General features: G+C 41.7%; 1 protein-coding gene across 2 annotated transcripts in view; it reads left to right on the top strand.

Moving 5' to 3' along the window:
- SPTBN5 (spectrin beta, non-erythrocytic 5) overlaps window positions 1-20,067 on the top strand; it is a 101,699-nt gene that overhangs the window by 14,107 nt on the left and 67,525 nt on the right. For both annotated transcript variants that reach the window (XM_083606104.1, XM_083606103.1), the window contains exons 10-23: window positions 790-943; window positions 3,209-3,409; window positions 3,944-4,150; window positions 5,459-5,671; window positions 6,649-6,801; window positions 8,367-8,497; window positions 9,041-9,292; window positions 10,066-10,353; window positions 14,013-14,256; window positions 16,011-16,150; window positions 16,567-16,666; window positions 18,135-18,305; window positions 19,084-19,248; window positions 19,818-20,044. In XM_083606104.1, the coding sequence (XP_083462230.1) occupies window positions 790-943; window positions 3,209-3,409; window positions 3,944-4,150; window positions 5,459-5,671; window positions 6,649-6,801; window positions 8,367-8,497; window positions 9,041-9,292; window positions 10,066-10,353; window positions 14,013-14,256; window positions 16,011-16,150; window positions 16,567-16,666; window positions 18,135-18,305; window positions 19,084-19,248; window positions 19,818-20,044 (2,646 nt within the window). The remainder of the gene's footprint in view (window positions 1-789; window positions 944-3,208; window positions 3,410-3,943; window positions 4,151-5,458; window positions 5,672-6,648; window positions 6,802-8,366; window positions 8,498-9,040; window positions 9,293-10,065; window positions 10,354-14,012; window positions 14,257-16,010; window positions 16,151-16,566; window positions 16,667-18,134; window positions 18,306-19,083; window positions 19,249-19,817; window positions 20,045-20,067) is intronic.

Here is a 20,067-nt window from a genome sequence, read left to right on the forward strand (position 1 = left end):
CCCTCTCATGCCAACATGGATACTGTCCCCATTCCCACAGCTGTGAACACTTGGTGTTAGTGAGAAGGGGGCCCCGCACACCCACTGACATTCAGCATTAGCAAGAAAAGTACCCATGCATGTTCAGCAGTAAGTCTATCAGACTCCACAGCTGAGAACCCTGAGCTCACACATTGGGGTTTCTCTGCCTTCTGTTTGGATTGGATTCAGATTCTTATCTTAAAGTTACAAAGGAATTAATTCACTGCTTCCTTCGTGTTGCTCAAATTCATTAGGTAAAGATAGTTGCTTTGAAGCAGAATTGAAAGCTACTTCCTTAAAACCAAGTACAGTGGTACCTTGGGTTAAGTACTTAATTCGTTCCGGAGGTCCGTTCTTAACCTGAAACTGTTCTTAACCTGAAGCACCACTTTAGCTAATGGGGCCTCCTGCTGCTGCTGCACCGCTGGAGCCCGATTTCTGTTCTCATCCTGAAGCAAAGTTCTTAACCTGAAGCACTATTTCTGGGTTAGCGGAGTCTGTAACCTGAAGCGATTGTAACCTGAAGCGAATGTAACCTGAGGTACCACTGTATGGATTTTACCTGAAACCAAGGAGAATGCAGAGAAGTGTCCAGGGCACAACAAGTATAAATAAATATTTCAAATGTGGCCTACATTGGTGGCTGGTCCAGTTTAGGGAAAGGAAGCCTGATTAATCCAGATTCCAGTATGCTGGAAGTACTAGAAGAAACATGATGTGGCTTTATAAACATTACCAAATGAATCTTTCTCCCCCCTTTTGGAATAGACAATATCAGCTGGAAAGTGCTTTAAAGCTTTTTGAGTTTTTCCATGAGTGCAAAGAAGAGGAGGTTTGGCTGTCTGACAAATTGAAGCTGGTGACGGCGGGACACTTAGGGCGTGATCTCAGTCACATTGAAGCCTCTCTTCAAAGCCATAAGGTTAGTGATGTGTAAATTCTTGATCGCTTGTGCAGGTTTTAGAGGGCTTTCAGAATTTTCTAGCTGAAATGTACTCGGAGTCACGTAGTGATTTCATGCTCTTTACTGCAGCTCGTAAAACAGTGAATGAATCTCCCCCCCCCCCCCGACCTCAGGCTTTATATACATTATTTATACAATGGGTTCTGTCTGATTGGCTGATTCTGCTTCCCTCCTGGAGCCTGGTTGGGCTGCTCCTGCAGGCCAATCAGTTGTTGCATTCCAGGATCCTGCCTGCCTAATAGGCTGATTAACTACCTCCTGGGGTCTGATTGGTTTGCTCCTGCAGGCCAATCAGGTTGTTGCATTCTAGAATCCTAGCTACCTATTGTTCTAAGATCCAAGCTCAGTACATAACACTAGCATTTCTGTTTCTAGTAGCATAGATACTAAAGTACATGTTCAAAAGATTTATAACAGTTCTAAAAAGGGGTGGGGTGGGAACTAGTAGTGAAGGAATATGTAAGATTTTAATATTATAAAACTCTTCACTGATGGAATGGAAAACTGTTAGAGATACGAGGTCAAAGTAACTTACAAATTTACCAATATTGCTTGAAATGTGCAGACATAATCAGCCCAGAGCCATTGAAATTGACTGATTATACTGTGGTGTTTCAATAGGTCTAGGCAGACAATGGTATCACCCTATTTGCCTCTTGATTGGTTTAGCTAGTTTGATGTGACAAGAACAAAGAAGCCTTGAGTTAAGCAATCAAATTCTAAAAGGGACTTGTTTATGTCTTTCTGCTTTTCTCTTTCTGAAATGCTATTTTATTTGTTTGCCTCCTTAAGAGTTGTGAGGGTTGAATTTGTTAGAAACACTGTTTAATTTGCTTATGTGGAACAGTATACCCCTGTTGTTGCATTTGTGATATGCAAATTGGTTAAAAAAGAAAACCCAGCCCATAGCCAATTTGCCTGGTAGCCAAATTCCTACCCGGCCCCGCTAATACGGCAACCACCGCAGCCATAGCAAGGTCAAATCAATAATTGAAATGCGAAATTAATGGAGTGGGTGGGTGGGTTGTGTTAGCAATTTCACGCCTCCAAGGCTGCATTTTGTGATTAGTGGAAATCATACAGTCTGTCTGAGAACCGGATATAGTCCTATCTGTATGTATTATATGATGTACTTTCACTTTTGCCTGTTCTCTCTCAGAGCTGGATGAGAAAGAGCACCATGATTCCTTGTCTGTGTAATATAATGTCAATAAATACAGTGGTACCTCGGATTAAGTACTTAAATCGTTCCGGAGGTCCGTACTTAACCTGAAACTGTTCTTAACCTGAAGCACCACTTTAGCTAATGGGGCCTCCTGCTGCTGCCGCGCCGCCGGAGCATGATTTCTGTTCTCAACCTGAAGCAAAGTTCTTAACCTGAAGCACTATTTCTGGGTTAGCGGAGTCTGTAACCTGAAGCGTATGTAACCTGAAGCGTATGTAACCTGAGGTACCACTGTAGTAGTTCAGAACTACGATGCCTCTTTCTTTTACTGTGTCAAGAGAGGCGGCTAGTGTGCATAAATCAAGTTGGTTTATGTCACTAGAGCACCCTGGAGAAGAACGGGGTGGCTCTTCCAGAGCTATGCTCACCGGAGGACACTCAGAGATTGGGGAGGGGGGCTGCTGATCGCCCAGAGCGTTTTCCCAATATGGTAGCAGAACTGATGAAAAAGAGCAGGTGTCGGGGGCTGGCGCAAACTGTTTAAATCCCCCCTGGAAGCTGACCTGAAGGAAGCCTGATTTTCCCCTCAGGCCTGCCTCCGAAGAGTCCTGCCCTCCACACCTGCCGGCCATTGGCCAATTTGGCAGGCTGGCATGGAGCCAGATTTCAAGCTGGGAGAGTGCGCATTCCCAGCATCCCAGCTCTGCATGGGGGGGGCAGGTACTGGCTGCCCTGCAAGGCCGCCGCACCCTAAAAGTGGTTAAGCGGACTTGCTGATGTTACATTAGGGATTAGTGTCATAGCTCCATCGCTCAACTATATTTGTTTGCACAGTAAATGTTGGTGGTAGGTATAATACAATTTGCATAAATGATTTCACCAGAGAAGATCACTTGACTCATGCGAGTGGAATGGTGAGATATGTTATTCCTCATAGTTATCACTCCTGAAATAATAAAGTGGATAAAAGAAGTGAAAACAGCATTCAAACTAGCATGACTGGATTTGGCTTCATGGTGACATCCAGTAATTATGATCCTCTGACTTGCACCTGGCAGGCTTTGCAAGCTGAGTGTGACTCCCACCAACTGATTTGTTCTAAGATCATATGCAAGGGCCGGGAACTGCGTCAGAAAAACTCTTCAAATCAGAGGAACATCCAGAAGGAGACTGACAATATCCTGAAATTGTGGCAGCAGCTCCAAGATGAGGTGGCCAGACGTAAAACCAGTTTGGAGGCAGCTTCTCTCGTCAAACAGGTACATTGGTCTGCAGCTCTGTTCAGATTGAACTGAACTGATTATTATTAAGAAGTCTAAACAAGATCTTAGCCTGTCCATTAAGTTTGGAAGGTCTGGTTATGTTAAAACAGCAACAACAATAGCATAACCTTGCATTTAAGCACTTGTCTAATTGCCGCTGGAGACAAGGAATTGCACACAGGTGAGTGAGCAGGCTAAGAAAAGAGAGGTGGAATTCTTGGTCTCTCATTTGCACCTGGCATAAAAACCAGGAAGGGCACCACCAGCAAGTCATCGATGGAGGGAGGGTTCTCTCTGCCCCTCTTCTTTCATCTCCCAGAAGCCTAGCTAAATTTTTCTCAGGCAAGTCACTTATTTACAAGGTTGCAATAACAGTAATGCTCAAGAAGAATCAGTCTTTCTTCTCTTTGAGTCTTGAAGAAATTGTTGCTTTCGTTCAGATTTGTTACTCTCCTAATGTGATATTGCTAGTACAGTATGTCACAAGCAGGCAAGATATAACAACACAATTGTCCTATTTCCACCCCTCAGTACTTTGCTGATATTGATGAGGTGGAGTCTTGGATGCAGGAGCAACAAACCCTGCTAGCTAGCAAGGATTATGGGAAGGATGAATCCAGTGCAGAAGCTTTGTTGCATCGCCACTTCCGTTTGGAGAAAGAGATAGCTGCGTATTCTTCCGAAATAAGCCACTTGGATGAGCAGGCTCATTCTGTAGCAAAGCAGGCTGCATCAGTGGTAGGTAGCACTCATCCTATCTTTTTATCTCATTTCTATTAAGTTACAGATCAGTTTGGCCCAATATGGTTGCTATTGCTGATGAACCCAAATAAAACCAGAGCAGAGGCAGACACAATTTGGTCTGTTAGACTGAATTAAAAAATTTTCTCCACTTCATCTTCAGTTTCTGTGTTGTGATATTTCCCTCAAAACACCATTTTTTTCCTTTATGTAGAATTGTGCCTTCAAGCTTCTTATTTTTATGTTTACTCAATGTCCTAGAATTGTATGCGAATCAGCCTACTGTTGTCCCATAATATCTCATACTGACTTTCTAGAACGTGAAGTATTTGTATTTTAAACCACCTGAAAGCCCTGTCCTCATACTAGTAACTCAGCTGAAGTAAAGTCATCTTGAATATTTTGTGAGAACTGTCCTCACCAGCCAGCCTGGAAGTGCTGGAAAATGTCTTTGGGTGAAAATGATAGGAGCCATGGCCCAGTTTGGGGAGCTAATTGGAAGATGTAAAGTTCAGATTTAAATTTTTAACTCTGATAACGCAACTATTTGCTCTAAAACTGTGAGAGCAATTTTGTAACATTCTCAGCTACTGTTCTCACATCTATTGCTGTTTGAAAAATATTCTTTCAAATGCACGCACAAAAGTGGTGCACATCTTAACTGCAGCCATTTGAGAGAATAGCCATTGTGTTTCTACTGCAACATCCGGTGGCGAATTCATTTTTAATGAATTTGTTTGTTCACAGGCTATTTAGAGATTCTGGGAATAGCAAAGTAAGATACATCATTCCTATAGTTGTAAAAGGTCTTTGCTATCTTCAGACCTTGCTATCCTAGATGCAATTTAGGCTATTTTTACATTACCATTTACTGTGGCTCCACTGCACTCCTACTGTTGATGCTTGAAGCCAAGAACACATGACATTGGCCACAATCCATATGTTAACCTGTAGTTTGATGTGTTTCCCTTCAAACCAGCTTCCATCTGATTTGAAAACATGAGCTGAGGTATGTACATTTGAGACAGCCATCATGTATACACAGACGAGAACGAGAAAAGGAGTTCAGGGGTGGTGGTGGTGCAAGCAGGTCATGCACACTAGGTGGAGAAATCCCCACCCCTTCTCTGGTGCACACAGCAGTGTGCAAATGTCTAATATGTACCTGGACAGAATCTGGCATCTTAAGCTAAGGCTACGTATTGAAATAAAACTGAAAGTAAATTTAATTTGAACTTGCGAGCAATGCCAGTCTCAAAAACACATAATTCAGTTGTTGTTGTTTTTGTATATTTCTTTTGACAGATGGTATCGGTGCCAACAGCAAACACAAAGATCCATGGCAGCACAGTCCAGAGGGTAACGAAAGCGCCAGCAAGTCTTTCTGTGTCGTGCATGTCTGCCCAAACTACGCCAACAAGTCCATTTGGCTCTGATCCTCATTTTGTTACAGAAAACATCTGGAAAGCCCAGAATAAGATTAATTTATTATATGAAAAACTGCAGACCATGGCTGAGGTATCAGGTTTTTCTCATAATATTTTGAGTTCTCCCTCTTTTTTAAAGACATAGAGTAATTGTTTATAGAGTTGCATTGCAGCCTTTGTTTTTTTGTTTTGTTTTTTTGCTATCCTGGCTCCAGATATGAAAACTTAATGTAACTTTTAGAGTTTACTCTGCAGAGAAGATACCAAGAATCCTGAAATGTGTTGCTGAAGACCGGTTTTTATATAGCTGAATGTGCTAATTGCCCTATTGCAAAACCTCCAGGTGGGCAATATGTGAGAAACCTGACAAATTCTAAGAAACACCATCCCTGCCAGTTTCCTCCAGTCATGAAGAAAACCAGCTCAAATGGAAAAGGCTGACTTTTTAAAAAAATGCTCAGACTTATAGCAGGGAAATGTTTTAGGGCAACCACCAAGAATAGCTCTCTACAATAAATGGTGCTATTAACAAAACATTTCATGTCATTCTTAAATTCATCCATGAGTGAAGACAAATGTTTGGGTATGCTGGCCCAAGCCATTATATCCTGAGACTCCCTTCTCAGTTTCTCCTGAGAGAAGAATTTAATCTGAAATCTATGGACAGTAGCAGAATTTCATATATATCATGACTCCTTGGGCTAGTCACACTTCTCTGAAGTCTCTCAGCCCCACTCACCTCACAGAGTGTTTGTTGTGGGGGAGGAAGGGAAAGGAGATTGTTAGCCGCTTTGAGACTCCTTCGGGTAGTGATAAAGTGGGATATCAAATCCAAACTCTTCTTCTTCTTCTTCCCATCTTTCACATGTTTCACATTTGACAGTACTAATGCACAAATCATGGCATAGGATTACACAAATAGCTAACTCTTGGTGATTTGTTGGTGCCTCAGCTCTGAATTTGTTTTTAATCTGTTACCCTCATATACTGCCTTTGTGCTGATATGTTTGTATATTTGTATCATAGCATATTTATTCTCATACAGTGTTTGGATACTTATTCCTACAGCACAGGAGAAAAGAGTTAGAAGAAAGGATCCGACTCTACCAGTTCTACAGTTCCTGTGAAGAATTTCGGTCTTGGATGGATGACAAAGAGAAAATTGTTCAGACTATTCAGCCAAAAGCAGATAATGTGGAGACTATGCAGCATAAATACCAGGTGCTGTTTCCACCTACATTTTCCCTGGCATTCTTACTCAGAGTCATAATTTACTTCAGTCTGTCAGCCAGGGTTGAATTTAGAGGAACCATTTCTGATTTTAGTAATAAGCGACAGAGATATGTTATGGGGGGGGGGGGCCTGACTCCCAGCAACTGTCAAAAGCCTACAAGGTTAAATTGGGGGAGGGGACCAACTTATTTATTTCAAATTCATTTTGTTGCAGTTCTAATACCTCATAAACAAGGCAGTGTTAGGAGCACAGGCTAAACAATTAGCCCTAGAAATGGAGTTGTGCCTTTGACTTGCAAACCTACATAGTACATAGGTCCGTTTTATTGTTGATAACAATAGTTGCTCGGTAGTCAATTGCTATAAATATAGGCACTTTTGAAAATAATCACATGCGGGCCAAACTCCAAGGAGGGTAGTATTATGCTGCTACCCCTGACCCATGCTGAAGACACTGGGATGGAGCAGAAGTTGAAGTGCATTAAAACAGTATCAATAAACTCTGAGAAGATCAAGAGGTCTTGAATTGTTTTCAAACCAGGCTGAACTTCTCATTTTTCCAATCTTAAATCCAGTTCTCCACATTTCTGCATAAATGAATTTTTTCCAGTGTTTTAGTGTGGATTTCTCTTAACAGACACATTTTTGAATCACTCTGAAATTTCCTGTTGGTATAAAAATGTTGTTTGTCAAAGTGTGGATTTTCAAAGGAAACATTATTTCACATCTCTTGCTCACTAAAAAAAGAATGTGGACTATCTACTTGTTTGTTTCTCAGAGTGTTAACAGGAACAACTAGGTAAAAGTGAAGTTAATGTGGGAAGTAAATTAAATCTGTTTGGGAAAGTAACCTGAAGATAATAACCTTGAGAGAACTTCCAGAGATGTCTGAGTCTATAGCAGCAAAAACAGGAGTTGTGGCTTCTGAAAGATGAGGAAATTTATTATAGCATGGGCTTCAATTCACTTCATCATACGCTCAGCTGGCAGGGATGTGGGGGTGCCAGGTATAGGGGGCACAGGGGCTTCCCCAATATTTTTGGGCAAGGGGCATTCTCTCCCCCCCCCCCCGAATATTGAGGGGGCTGCCAGGAGCCAGGCGGCAGCTGGGACAATAAAGATATTTGCTTTTTTCCTCTGCGCATCCTGCCCCCACCCCCACCCAGTACATGTGACACATCATGTGGCTATGCCCCCTCAAAGTGGTTGGGGCAAGTCAGCGCCCCTGATGGGTGCTTACACACACATGCTGTAATCAGTGAAATATTTAAAATATTTAAAAAGTCTGTGACCATTCTTTGTAAACCATTACATAAGCAAAGTTACCATTCACAAAAGCAGCAGTTGGTGATCTCAGTTCACATCTGATTCCTGAGAAGTAAACACCCTGATTAGTTCTAATTCAGCAGTTTCATGCTATAATTTCAGGGGGAAAACCTCTAGATACTGATGTGTAAAGCAGGTTGCCAAAAATTCTTTTTGTTAAATTCTATAACCTCAAAGAGCCGAACGATAAATTATTACTGCTGTCTTTGTTGGTTTCTGTTATTCAGAGTTTTCTAACGGAATTGGCTACTGGGAAGAGGCAACTGGATGAGATCAGTTGCTTAGCAGATATGTTTTCAAAGAGCAGTCCTGGAAAACAGAATGAGATTCATGTCCATCAGAAAGAGATAAATGCGAGGTAAATGGTGGTTCATATATAGAGTTAGCCCCGTGATGTCTGAGGGATGAGCTTTACTTTAAATGTAACTTCTGGTTTAGACATAGTGTTTTCTAGAAGGTGGTCATTTTATTGATGATTTCTTAATTTTATATAATTTAAGTTGCAATTGTAATGTTCTACTGTTGTTCTTTTTGTATGCATGCCGCTTTGTGACTCGTGTGAGTGAAAAGCAGCACAAAAATACAATAAAAGAAATCAATTGAAATATACAAGCATAAATTACTATCCGGGGCTTACGAAGGTTTGTGTCCAGCAGCTTCTGAATGGCCACACATTCCCTATCCCTGCTTTAGACACTGAGGTGCCTCTTTGCTCACGCAAATGAGAGCAGGCTACAAACTGAAACCACCATCGTATTCTTCATAAGAATGTGATCCACATGTTGAGACGCATTAACTTTAAAGTAAAATGTCCCTGAGCATGTGCAGAGTTCCTTTCTCTCATCATAGTCCAACAGCATAGTCACCACTGCAGCAGCCTTCTTTACTTTTCTGCTCTTAGGTGGGAGCGCTTGGAAGCACTGAAAGACGAGAAGGGCTCAATGCTGATTGGCGTGGCTGACGTGAAGACGTTCCTTCAGGATTGCCAGGACACTCAAGGGCTGCTACAAGACAAGATGACCCGCCTTGAGGACTTAGGACATGGGAACATGCCTACTGTTCTGTCGGCTGAGGCGCGCAAGCTGACGAACCTTGAGCGAGACGTCTCAGTGCTGGAGAGAAAAATTGAATACCTGAAGAGTGTCGCCAAATCGTAAGAAACCAGCCCTTTGGTGCATTGTAGCCGGTCCTGGGGGCCCTGATTTCAGGGGGATTCTTATAGGGAGATCTGCTGACTACTTTGGTAGGCATGTATTCTGTTCTTGCTGGGTAGCAGCAAGAATTGCTGTCTCTGGGTGCAGAAATGGCTTCCTTCCCTTTTTCAAACTGGTCTTCTACCTTATTGAATTATTAGGAACTTGGATCTAGTTTAGTTGTGGAGAATGGATAATCCACAGCACTTGCGGTCATTGATAAGATTTAGGATGTATCATACAATTCAACAACCCATAGGCATCCCCCAACACACACACACATTAACTGTGTACATGGGAATTTGTAGAGAATCATGGTACATTTTAGGGAAGTTTTTAATGTCTGATGTTTTATTGTATTTTTAATATTTTGTTGGAAGCCACCCAAAGTGTGGCTGGGGAAACCCAGCCAGATGGGCAGAGTATAAATTTATATTATATTATAAATTTTATTTATTTTATTGCTGCCCACGATCAAAGCCCCATAGCATGCAGAATAGGGTTCCCTCCTTTTCCTCTTGATGATGATAAGCATTATTCTGTCCCACCTTTCATCCAAGGAGCTGAGGGTGGCACTCGAGAAGGAAATGTTTTTGCTTTTCTCCAACACATCCAACCAAATCTCCCAGCTGACATTCCCTGATGAATACCGGTAGAATACAGTTCAGGTCATAATGAACTTGATCCGAGCCCTAGCCCTAATTCAAAAACGTGTCTTGGCTTCATTATGCAGGATCAAGGATACCAATCCCACAGAGAGCAGGGCCATAACAGAACAGGTTGAAGATATGGAGGAGCTGCTGTTCTTGCTAAAGTCAAAGGCAGATGAGAAGGGGAAGGCTTTGCAAGTAGCACAGGACCAACAGGCCTTCCTGCAAGACAGCCGTCGACTTCTGTGGTGGGCAGATGCCATGAGAGAGAAAATGGCCAGCGAGGAAATGGGGGTAGATGTGGCCTCTGCAGAGTTGCTGCTAAAGGAACACCAGGATTTGCTGAAAGAGATACACAGTCAAAACCACAGGTAAAGATCTTCTTCAAAGGTGTATGAGTGTGTACCAATGCCATATTTTGCAAGCGATAAAAGCACACCAAGAACTCTGGCCAATATAAGTTTCAATAGTGGGAGTGGTCCCTACTCGCAAATCAATTTTCAATTGTAAAAAAAACTAATCCATTCGAAAGCATGTATTCTGACAAGGATTACAAACTTAAATAGAGATTACAAACTCAGAGATTACAAACTCAAACTCATAAGGATATTGTCAAGGCTGCCCAAGGTCCCAGCTCACAAAGGACCAACGCTGCTTTGTTGTTAAATACAAAAGGCTTTATTAAAGTTCAGTTTCACTTCCAGAGCCGCAGTGCGCAGCCCCACGTCTCAACTGTCAGACCGCTGATGACCCTTCTGAATCTCCTCCCCCTGTACACCAATTTAAGACCCTCGCCTTGCTCCACCTTTTCCGCTGCTCCTTCCTCCTCTGGGTCCGCCTGCCCGCCGGGGTCTCGCCCTTCCTGGCCTCTTCTGACGCTGATTCCCCTGAGCCTTCTCCCTCCCTCCGGCGGGCTTTAGGAGCTGGTTCCCCATCGGGGTCTCCTGCTGTCCCGCGCGCCTGTACATTTGAACTTGGCGCACGTGCCCAGCCAGCAGTTTTCCTCCTAACCGTTTCGCTGCTGCTGTCACTGCTTCCCCCTTCGGGTGGACTAGCTGCAACTGACCTCCCCTCCATTCCCCCACTCTCCGATGGAGGCGTGGTCAGCCCTGACTTACTCTCCCTCCCCTCCGGAGGAGACGCTGGCCCTGACACATGTGACTCTTCCCCCCCACTACGCTCTGGTGGGGAAACTGGTCCCGATCCTCCACTGCTGCTTTGGGGTTCCCCTCTGGCTCCTTGTTTCTGGTGCGTCCCCCCTGGGACCCCCCTTGCCCTGACCATCGGAGCCCCCTTCTGGGAATCTTCTGATTCGCTGGAGAAGCTCATGGAATCTCTCGGGCCACTGTCATAGTCCCCTACGCTTCCCTCGGATTCTTCCCCTTCGCTCTCCAATTCCTCTCTCCCCAGTGCTCCTGCTCCTGATTCCCTGACAGATATATATAACACAATAATTTGTTACAGTATTCAAGATAAGAGTTTATGAGTAGAGATAAATTCATGTTAGTCCATAGTAAGATTTGACGTGAAGAGCTTAGTGTCAATCATTGAGCAGAAGTCAGAAGTCAATTATGGATCAGAAACCAGGACAGGGCCCTGTTTCGATGTATTCACCTTCATCAGCTGGAAGTATCAAACTGAAAATACATTTAAATTCTAAATTATCATAAATTATAAAACAGTATTATACAACATTTGGTTCCTTACCTTTTAAGGGGTCATGTAAGTTTGAAGAATTCGTGTAAATATATCCTGTTGTTTTCTACGTTTCTCAGAGATAACAACTGGAAATAATGAATATTAATAATAATTACATGTGTTGAATATTTTGCAAGAGAGGCATAAAAGAAGTCTGCAAAGGAGAAGACCCTGAACTAGGGTAGCCTATATGGTGTCCTTCATACATTGTTGGACTACAATTCCCATCATGTCTGTGTTGGTTTGGTAAAAGGGAAAAATACTAGATATGGGTATAATGAAAAAGGAGAATTCCCTGGATGCCTAGATCCAGGTTTAGGGCAAGTACTTTTTGGTGAAAGAGCCCAGGAGAGATTTAAAATCACAGAACATGCAGCAAAGTAAAGTGTGGAAATATAGTCTGTTAAACCTTTAAAAAAAACCTTTAAAGTTGCTTTCAAAGTCCCCCCACTTCCCTTAGAATAGAAAGAGACCACACACTGCATAAGTTAAAAATGGTTTACTTCAAAGGTTTGCTTCAAAGTCTTCAAAGGTCAGATTTGTGTGCTTTTCCATACAGCAGCAAGAAAAGACAGGCAGAATAACTTAGGTTCCAATAAGTGGTAAATGTTTCTGCATCTGCTCTGTATCAGGAAGTTTTTAATGTTTGATGTTTTAGTATGTTCTGATATGTGCTGTGAGCTACCCAGAGTGGCTGAGGAAACCCAACCAGATGGGTGGGGTATAAATATTATTATTATTATTATTATTATTATTATTATTATTATTATCATCATCATCATCATCATCATCATCATTATTATCATTATTATTAAAATTATTTGGCTGACGAATGAGTAGTGATTTTAATCTCTGGAATACAGACGTTAGCAGAAGGAGTGTTATTTTTAATGTAAATAAGTTTATAGAGTTTTTAATTACACCCGCTTCTTGATGCAGATGTGGCATATGCTGCTGTTGTTAACTTTGCTGTCTGGTCTTTGACCACAATAAAGATTGATTGATTTGCATCAGTGTTCAAAACTCCCATTGTTCTAGGTTCCCATTGTTTCAACAGGGAATTTCATTAGTGCAAGCAGTTTCTGAGCTCTGGGCTCAGTAGCGTGTCTAAGATTTCAGATTAAAACTGCAGAATGGAAGGAAAGGAGGACCTTTTTCTGCCTCCCCACTTCCAGCTACCCCCTTAAGAATATTAGGGGGTGGGCAGGGTGAGGACTAGACCATGTGAAAAAAGAACGTAATATTTTAGCTGCAGTTCATTCATTTTCAGCTTTGTATCCTTGTTATTAAAAATACACGCCTAGATGTTCTATTGTTGCGCCCATAACCTAGGTTTAAGGTGCCATTTACCTCCTAGCTTTTATATCTCAGTTTCTATCACTGATTTGCATAGAAACACAAAGATGGCTTGCTTAAGGCATGGGGTCTAAACCTGGAACAGCCAGCTTAGACCTCATTAGTGGTAGGGTGGAAATCAGAGAACAAAGAGTTTTGTAACCCTTCCTCCCAAGGTGATATGGTGTGACCTAGCTAAACCTGGCAGGACAGCTTACTCTATGGTCTTAACCCCCTCAGTGTTAACCATGTTGGTTATATGAGGCTGATTTATCCCACAGCCTCACCAATTGTTCACCATGCTGGCTGCAACAGATGGAAGTTTTAGTCCAACGATATATGCAGGGCACCATGTTAATTAACCTTTGTCCCATAACATGTTTAGCACTCTTACATGGTACCAAATACTGTTCTACTTGGGAGGGAAGATCATGAGATACCTATGATGGGTGTCCTTGCAAAACTTCTGGTACTGTATGTGTATGTTGCTATGTGCATGTTTGAATTGAATGATATTTCAAGAGTTCATTGTATGAAAAGAAGTTAGACTCATCAGCAAAATGACACTGAATATCATAACCAAATGCATACTTTATTTACATCATCAGTGCAAGCATTGTATTTAATTCAAATTTCAGGAACTTTAAAAACAGAGTGGTTTCCAACTAAGCTAAACTCAGAGTAGATGCACTGAAATTGATGGACCAGACAAACTTTAGTCCACTTATTTTAATGGGTCTACTATGAATATGATTTAATTGGATACCACCCATGGTCTTTCCTCAGAAAACATCTTTTTATTGCTTTGTCCTTAATATAGCTATTTATTGATCACATTTCTGCAAGTTTCCAAAAAAGAAAATTGAAGACTGAAAAAGTGACAGGTTTCCATTAATAAAGTACTGGTCATTAAAATAATTTATTCTTAAGGAAATATGCATTTTCTTGATGAAGATGTGGTTTTCACTTATGACAATAATACATGGAACTTTCACAGGTTTAAGCAGCTGCAAGAGTTGGGTGAGAAGATAATGGATGGCCCATTCAACACCAAGGCTTTGGAAATCTGTGAGTCTGTGCAAAAGCTTGCTCAGCAAAAGAATGAGCTAGATGAATTGTGGGTAAAGCGGCGGAAGAAGCTCCAGGAAGATGTTGAACTTCAGAAATTCAACAGAGAAATCAATGGCATCCATGCTGCTCTCTCGAGCCATGAGGCCTTTCTGCGAACTGATAATCTTGAGGTAAATACTTATGGCTACAAAACTGGTCATATTCAAATTCAGAGTAGTAGTTAGTAATTTGTATCTGAGGTAATAAATTATTGGTATAAAAATATTTTTTAAAACCTTTCATGCTATGTTGGATCTCATCCAATATTTAGAGTTAGGATGAGATATAAAAATACCACAACAAATACAAAACACGCTTGGTTTAATCTTGCATATATCTGAGAATGGAGTCTTTAAGCGATGCTATTAATCCTCCCCCACTAAAAAAAATCTCAATGTTCTCCTCTGCAGAAAACTGAGACAGCATTTATATATGTATTTTTATATACGTCTTTTATACACGTATGAGTTGTATGAGTCGAGAAAATTCATTGGTTTCAAGGATGACGTGTTCTGATATCATGGAAAACCTTGTAGTGAGACATTAGCAAAGCCTAGGTTATTCTAACTGGAAAAACCTAGGCATGTTCACTGACAAGTTTATTGTGAAGGCTGCTTGCTTGCACAATGAAGAAGGCAGAGATAGAAGATATGCCAGAGATAGTGGCTGTGTTTGAACATCATGTAAGCAATGGTTTATTGTGGTGAGAATGAACTTAGGTCAGCACTGGGCCTGTATACCCCTCTTCCCCTTCCCCTTCCTGACACAACTGAAAGTAGGAGATCAGAAACTTTTTCTTCTGTTTTTGATTCACCACAGTTTGTCATGTGCTCTGAACCCAACAAAATGTGGTTAACCTTAATTATGGTTTATTTGAAACTTTAAACCATGGTTTATGATGTTACCTTGTTTCAATTAACTAAGGTTTACATTAACCACAGTTTAGGCTTTTAATATAATGCTGAACTTAGGTTAATCAGAAAGAAAATGAAATCTTCTAGTCTCCTGCTTACGGCTGCCCCAGAGGAAGAGAGGGGTCTATGGAGTGCCTCAGTCATAGACTTGCCTTGGTTTGTTGCCATCAAAATAAGCTGTAGTTTATTATGACTTAAAACATAGCTGATGCCATCTCCGAAACTGCTGTAAGAATAATGAAGTTGTGAATTTTAATCTGTTTTAGTAATTTAACTTCTGATAAACTGTTCTGAGGTTTTTTCCATGATCAAACAGTGTATAAATATTATGAAATAGATAAAAATGATAAATAAAGGAATAAATATGCTTGCACCATGATGTGGGATTAGGGCTAATCTGAACATCCATACCCCACCTCCTGGACTTTGGATGGATTCTAGGGAGGTTGGAAATCTACCCAAAGATCAGGAGAATTCAATGGACATGCAGTGCAGGGGAAGGAGAAAGTGAAAATTCAGAATGAGAGGATGTTTACTATTTGAAGAGAAGGCTGAGGACAATCTTTCAATTCCCCCTGCCTCCTTAACATTAAGGAAAGGCAAACGGCTGCATTCAACAACCTGCTGCCTACCGAACGGTGCTGGGAATGTTGTAATGCTGGAGCATAGTTCCTGGGAACATCTTACGTGGGACAAGATGACCATCTCCATTGACAGTCTTGCATCCTCACATATCAACGTTCTCAGCACCATTTGCAAACTTACTGCTGAATGCTAAATCACCTGACCACCTCATCCATCTGTAAATACTCCACCCACTCAAAAGTGCTTTGATTTTTGTGGGAAGCTGCCAAGTTCACGGAAGTTCTCATCACACCTTCATTTGAAGGTTGAAGGTCCAGTGAATGTGGGAGGTGGGGTCGTGCTCAGCCAACGTGGGGTGTGGTCATGCTTGTTTTCCATATCTTCAGGACCATGTTGGTTCTATTCAGAGCCTCTTGAAGCGGCATGAGGATTTTGAACGAGTGCTACTGGTGCTGAAAAAGCGAGTAAATGCAGTCAATGAGCATGGATATCAGCTGGTGGAAAGGGGCCATTTTGCTTCTGACACGTACGTGTTTGATTTTCATTTTTCATTTATTTAGATCTGGAACACAGGAAAGACCAAGGCCTATTCATGCATGATATTAAGAAACACATTAGAGTGCCCTTTACATTTTTTGTGTCATGTTTTAATGCTGTTAGCTTTTATTCCTTTATAAAAGGAATTTATACAGCATTAGCCTGCCTTCCTTTAGCCAGAAAAATCCAAATGTCTTATACTGAATAGCAGAGTAAACTGTGGATTAATTTGAGTTAGATATTCAGCTATCCTAAACTGCCACAACACCCTGTAGATCAGTCTACTAAGGTTCAAACAAATGAAATGTTTTACCAACTTTGTAAATTATTTCTGATAGAGCTCCTCACCTACAACCCATGTAATACCTTTTGGAGAAATTGAATCTCCTCTTATTTCATTTACAGGATTGAGGAGAGAATGGCTGCCATACGAGAGAGATGGAAATTGCTAATTAATAATAATGAACAGAGGAAGAAAAGGCTACTAGCTGCTCTTCTATTACAGGTTAGAGGGCAGTGTATCACAAACCATATGTAGAGAGTTTGGAAGGGGTTTGTTTGTTTGTTTGTTTGTTTGCTTGCTTGCTTGCTTGCTTGCTTGCTTACTTGCTTACTTGCTTACCTAGGTTGAGTATTCTCCAGTTCAGGGGTACCTAACATAGTGGCTTCCTTTTGTTTTGGACTACAACTCCCATAATCTCCAGCTGTCATGGCCAAGGTCAGGGGTAATGACAGCTGTAGTTCATAACCTCAGATTATATAGTGGTTTTCAACCAGTGTGTTGTGGCACCCTGGGGTGCCTTGAATGATGGTCAGCTGGTGCTGCGGGCAACACTGGCCTCTGTCCCTTTTTTCTTCCTTCCCTCCTCTGATGCCCTCTTGTGTCTCTGCCTCCCCAAGGCTTGCACAGCTGTTTGTTGCAGCAGCCCTGGCTACAAGCTCCCCAGGTGAATGGTGCTTCTGGGCCTGGCCCTGCAGGGCAGGGTGAGGAGGCACCTCTCTTTGGGGCAAGGGGAGCAGTTCAAAGACCAGGTGCAGAGACAGAAGCTGCCCAGAGGGCTCCTAACGAGAGAGGAGATGCAAGGAGGCTGAGGGAACACTCCACAAGGGAGGGTGTTCAAAAAGCTCTGCAGGCAAGGGGTGACATAACTGGGCTCCCGAGCCCCACATGGGTGCCACAGAAAGAATGTAGCTGGTCAAGGGAGCCATGGACTCAAAAAGGTTGAAAAACCTCTGGATTATAATATTCAGAAAGAGCATATAGTTTATCCTAGAATGTGGATGGAATAACACATGTTTAAAAGCTTCCCCACACAAAAAATGACCTGCATGTAGACACTAGCATATCAGGGAGAAGGTTAGGCCTGGATACTGCTCTTTGATATGTTTGCTTTCCACAGCAGATCATTCTTTGACGCAGGGAGACATTAGGTATTGTGACCTTTCACCTGTGTTCTAAAGTGTAACCTGAAGAGTTCACCTGGGGCTTGTTTTAAAGGATGGGTATATTGTTCTTCGGTTTTCTTTGAAGGGAGTGTGCATTGGCATGAAATAAATGCTGGTGATGTTTATAGCAGACTTTAATATGTAAGGGATAAGAGGCATTGTGGATCAGCAGGGACATATTACCACACCAAGTTCTTGAGGGATTGGCCCAAGTTTGCCTTAATACCCACTGCATCTCATATTCCAACTTTCTGATAAGAAAGGGCTTACCTAACCTGCTCTAAAAAGAGTATTTTGACCAGTATGCAGCTGTAGGAGAAATTTCAAAATAAGAATCAACCATAATGTTTTTCTGTGCTGTGACTGCGAAGGGTCGGGTTCACAGGAACATCCCATAATGTGACATTAAACGTAATTGAATACACACTATGTTTAACGCATTTTTGTTTTTATTGTGTTATCTGTAAATATATGTTTTAATGTATCAATATGTACATGGGGAAAAAAAAGATTTAATGCAATTGTAGGAGTTCACTCACGACACTGCTGAGCTCTTGATGTGGATGGAGGAGAAATACAAGATAGCATCAGATGAGTCCTACCGTGAGCCAACAAACATACTACGGAAGCTCAAAAAGCATGAAGCTGCAGAACAAGAAATGATGGCCAATAAGAAGCATTATGTGGAGCTGATGGTGGTAAGGCTGGTCTCATGGAGATATATTGGTAACTGGCAGAATAGCCAACAATTCCTTGTTTGATTAGAACATTTCAAATTTAAGTACAACAGTTCCGTGCATATTTCTGGATTCTAATAGCAAACAACCAGGCCTGTGCTCACATGCACAGCACACAGCACTGGATCTGGAATTCTGTGTTTCTGAAAAGCTAGTATTAAATCTTTGTTTTTAAATTAAATTTCTAATATTAAAACTGAAAATGTGTTGGCGCTTTCTGCAGAAGCCTCAAACTAGGCTTTCAGGGGAAGCAAAGTAGAGAGCCTCAAAGAACTGTGCCTATCAAGTATATTGCTTACTTTGCTGTTTGTAATATCACTTAGGATGCCTGCATCTAACACTAAAAAGCAGAAATTGAATTTTAAGAATAGAAGTGTAGTAGCACAATAGTTACAGCTATGTATTAGGAAGAATGTTCTAAGCAAGTGTTTGTATGTATGCATGCACTTTTCCATCATATGGTGTTAAGAGATGTCAAAGTTCATGCAAAAGACTGATGGGAAGCATAGTTTTCCTACAGCAAAACAGATGAAAACAACACACTGCCCTTAAGTTCAGCTTGAATTTCAGCCTTCTGACATCAGGGCCACCAATGTACAGCATTGTTGGTTTGTTCAGTGACTGGTTTTTAGGATACTGGCTTCTTCTGCATACAATGACTTTGACATAAACAGAGGCAGGTAGGAGTAACCAGAGCTACAGGAGTTTTCTCTTGACCAAATGCACTGTCTCTCTCCAGGCTGGAAAACAGCTGGTTCAGGATGACCACTATGCTGCAGATTCCATTCAAGATAAAATGTCAGAGCTGAAGAAGAAATGGGAGAAGCTGTACAGCAAGATGATAGAGCGAGGAGACAAACTGAGGCAGGCCGGACAGCAAGAACAACTTATGGAACTTCTTGAGGTCAGGGGCAAATGCCTTTCCGCCAGGAAGGCTAGGGCTAAACTGAGTGCCATTGCCACTGTTCATAAATTTTAAAAGATCGTTGGCCATGTTGGTTGTGGCTGATGGGAGTTGAAACCCAACATCTGGAGGGCTACAGTTTCCTCTTCCTGTTTTAAAGTATTTAACCAGTGAATAGTTTTAGGTTCTCAAACTAGTAAAGAAAATGTAAAGTAGCAGAATACTTGAGCATCTGCTTTGCATGCAGAAGGTTCAAGTTTCAGTCCCCAGGCAGGGCTGGGATTGTCCCTTGTCTGAAACTCTGAAGAGCCTCTTCCAGTCAGTGTCAACAGTCATGAGCTAAATGGATCAATGATCTGACTCTATATAATGTAGTTTCCTATGTTCCTCCTATGACAGCAGAAAATGAGCATTCACAGTGCTCATAGCAGATTCTGCACCAAGGAATAAAAACCAAGGTGCAGAGCTTGCTGAATGGTTGCACCATTCCATCAGCGCCACAGAGAATTTATGCCAGAGGAAAGAGAGCAAAGCGGGGAATCATCCACATGTCAATATTTCCCCTTTAGGATGCTGAAGAGAAGATAGAGAAGGTTGAGAAGAGTCTCCGAGATGCAGAGATGGGCCATGACATGCGTTCTAGTCGCAATTTGCTCAAGGAACACAGTCAGCTGGAAAATGAGATGCAGGGATTGGCTGAGAAAATGAGCTCGATTGTGTTGCATGCCAAGAAAATGGCTACAAACCATTTTGACAGTGAAAGGATTCTGGATGAGACACAGAAGTATTTGGAATGGTGGGTTGCTCTTTCTGTAAACA

This window comes from Podarcis filfolensis (assembly GCF_964270895.1).
Source record: "Podarcis filfolensis genome assembly, chromosome: 1".
In the NCBI taxonomy this organism is placed as follows: Eukaryota; Metazoa; Chordata; class Lepidosauria; order Squamata; family Lacertidae; genus Podarcis; species Podarcis filfolensis.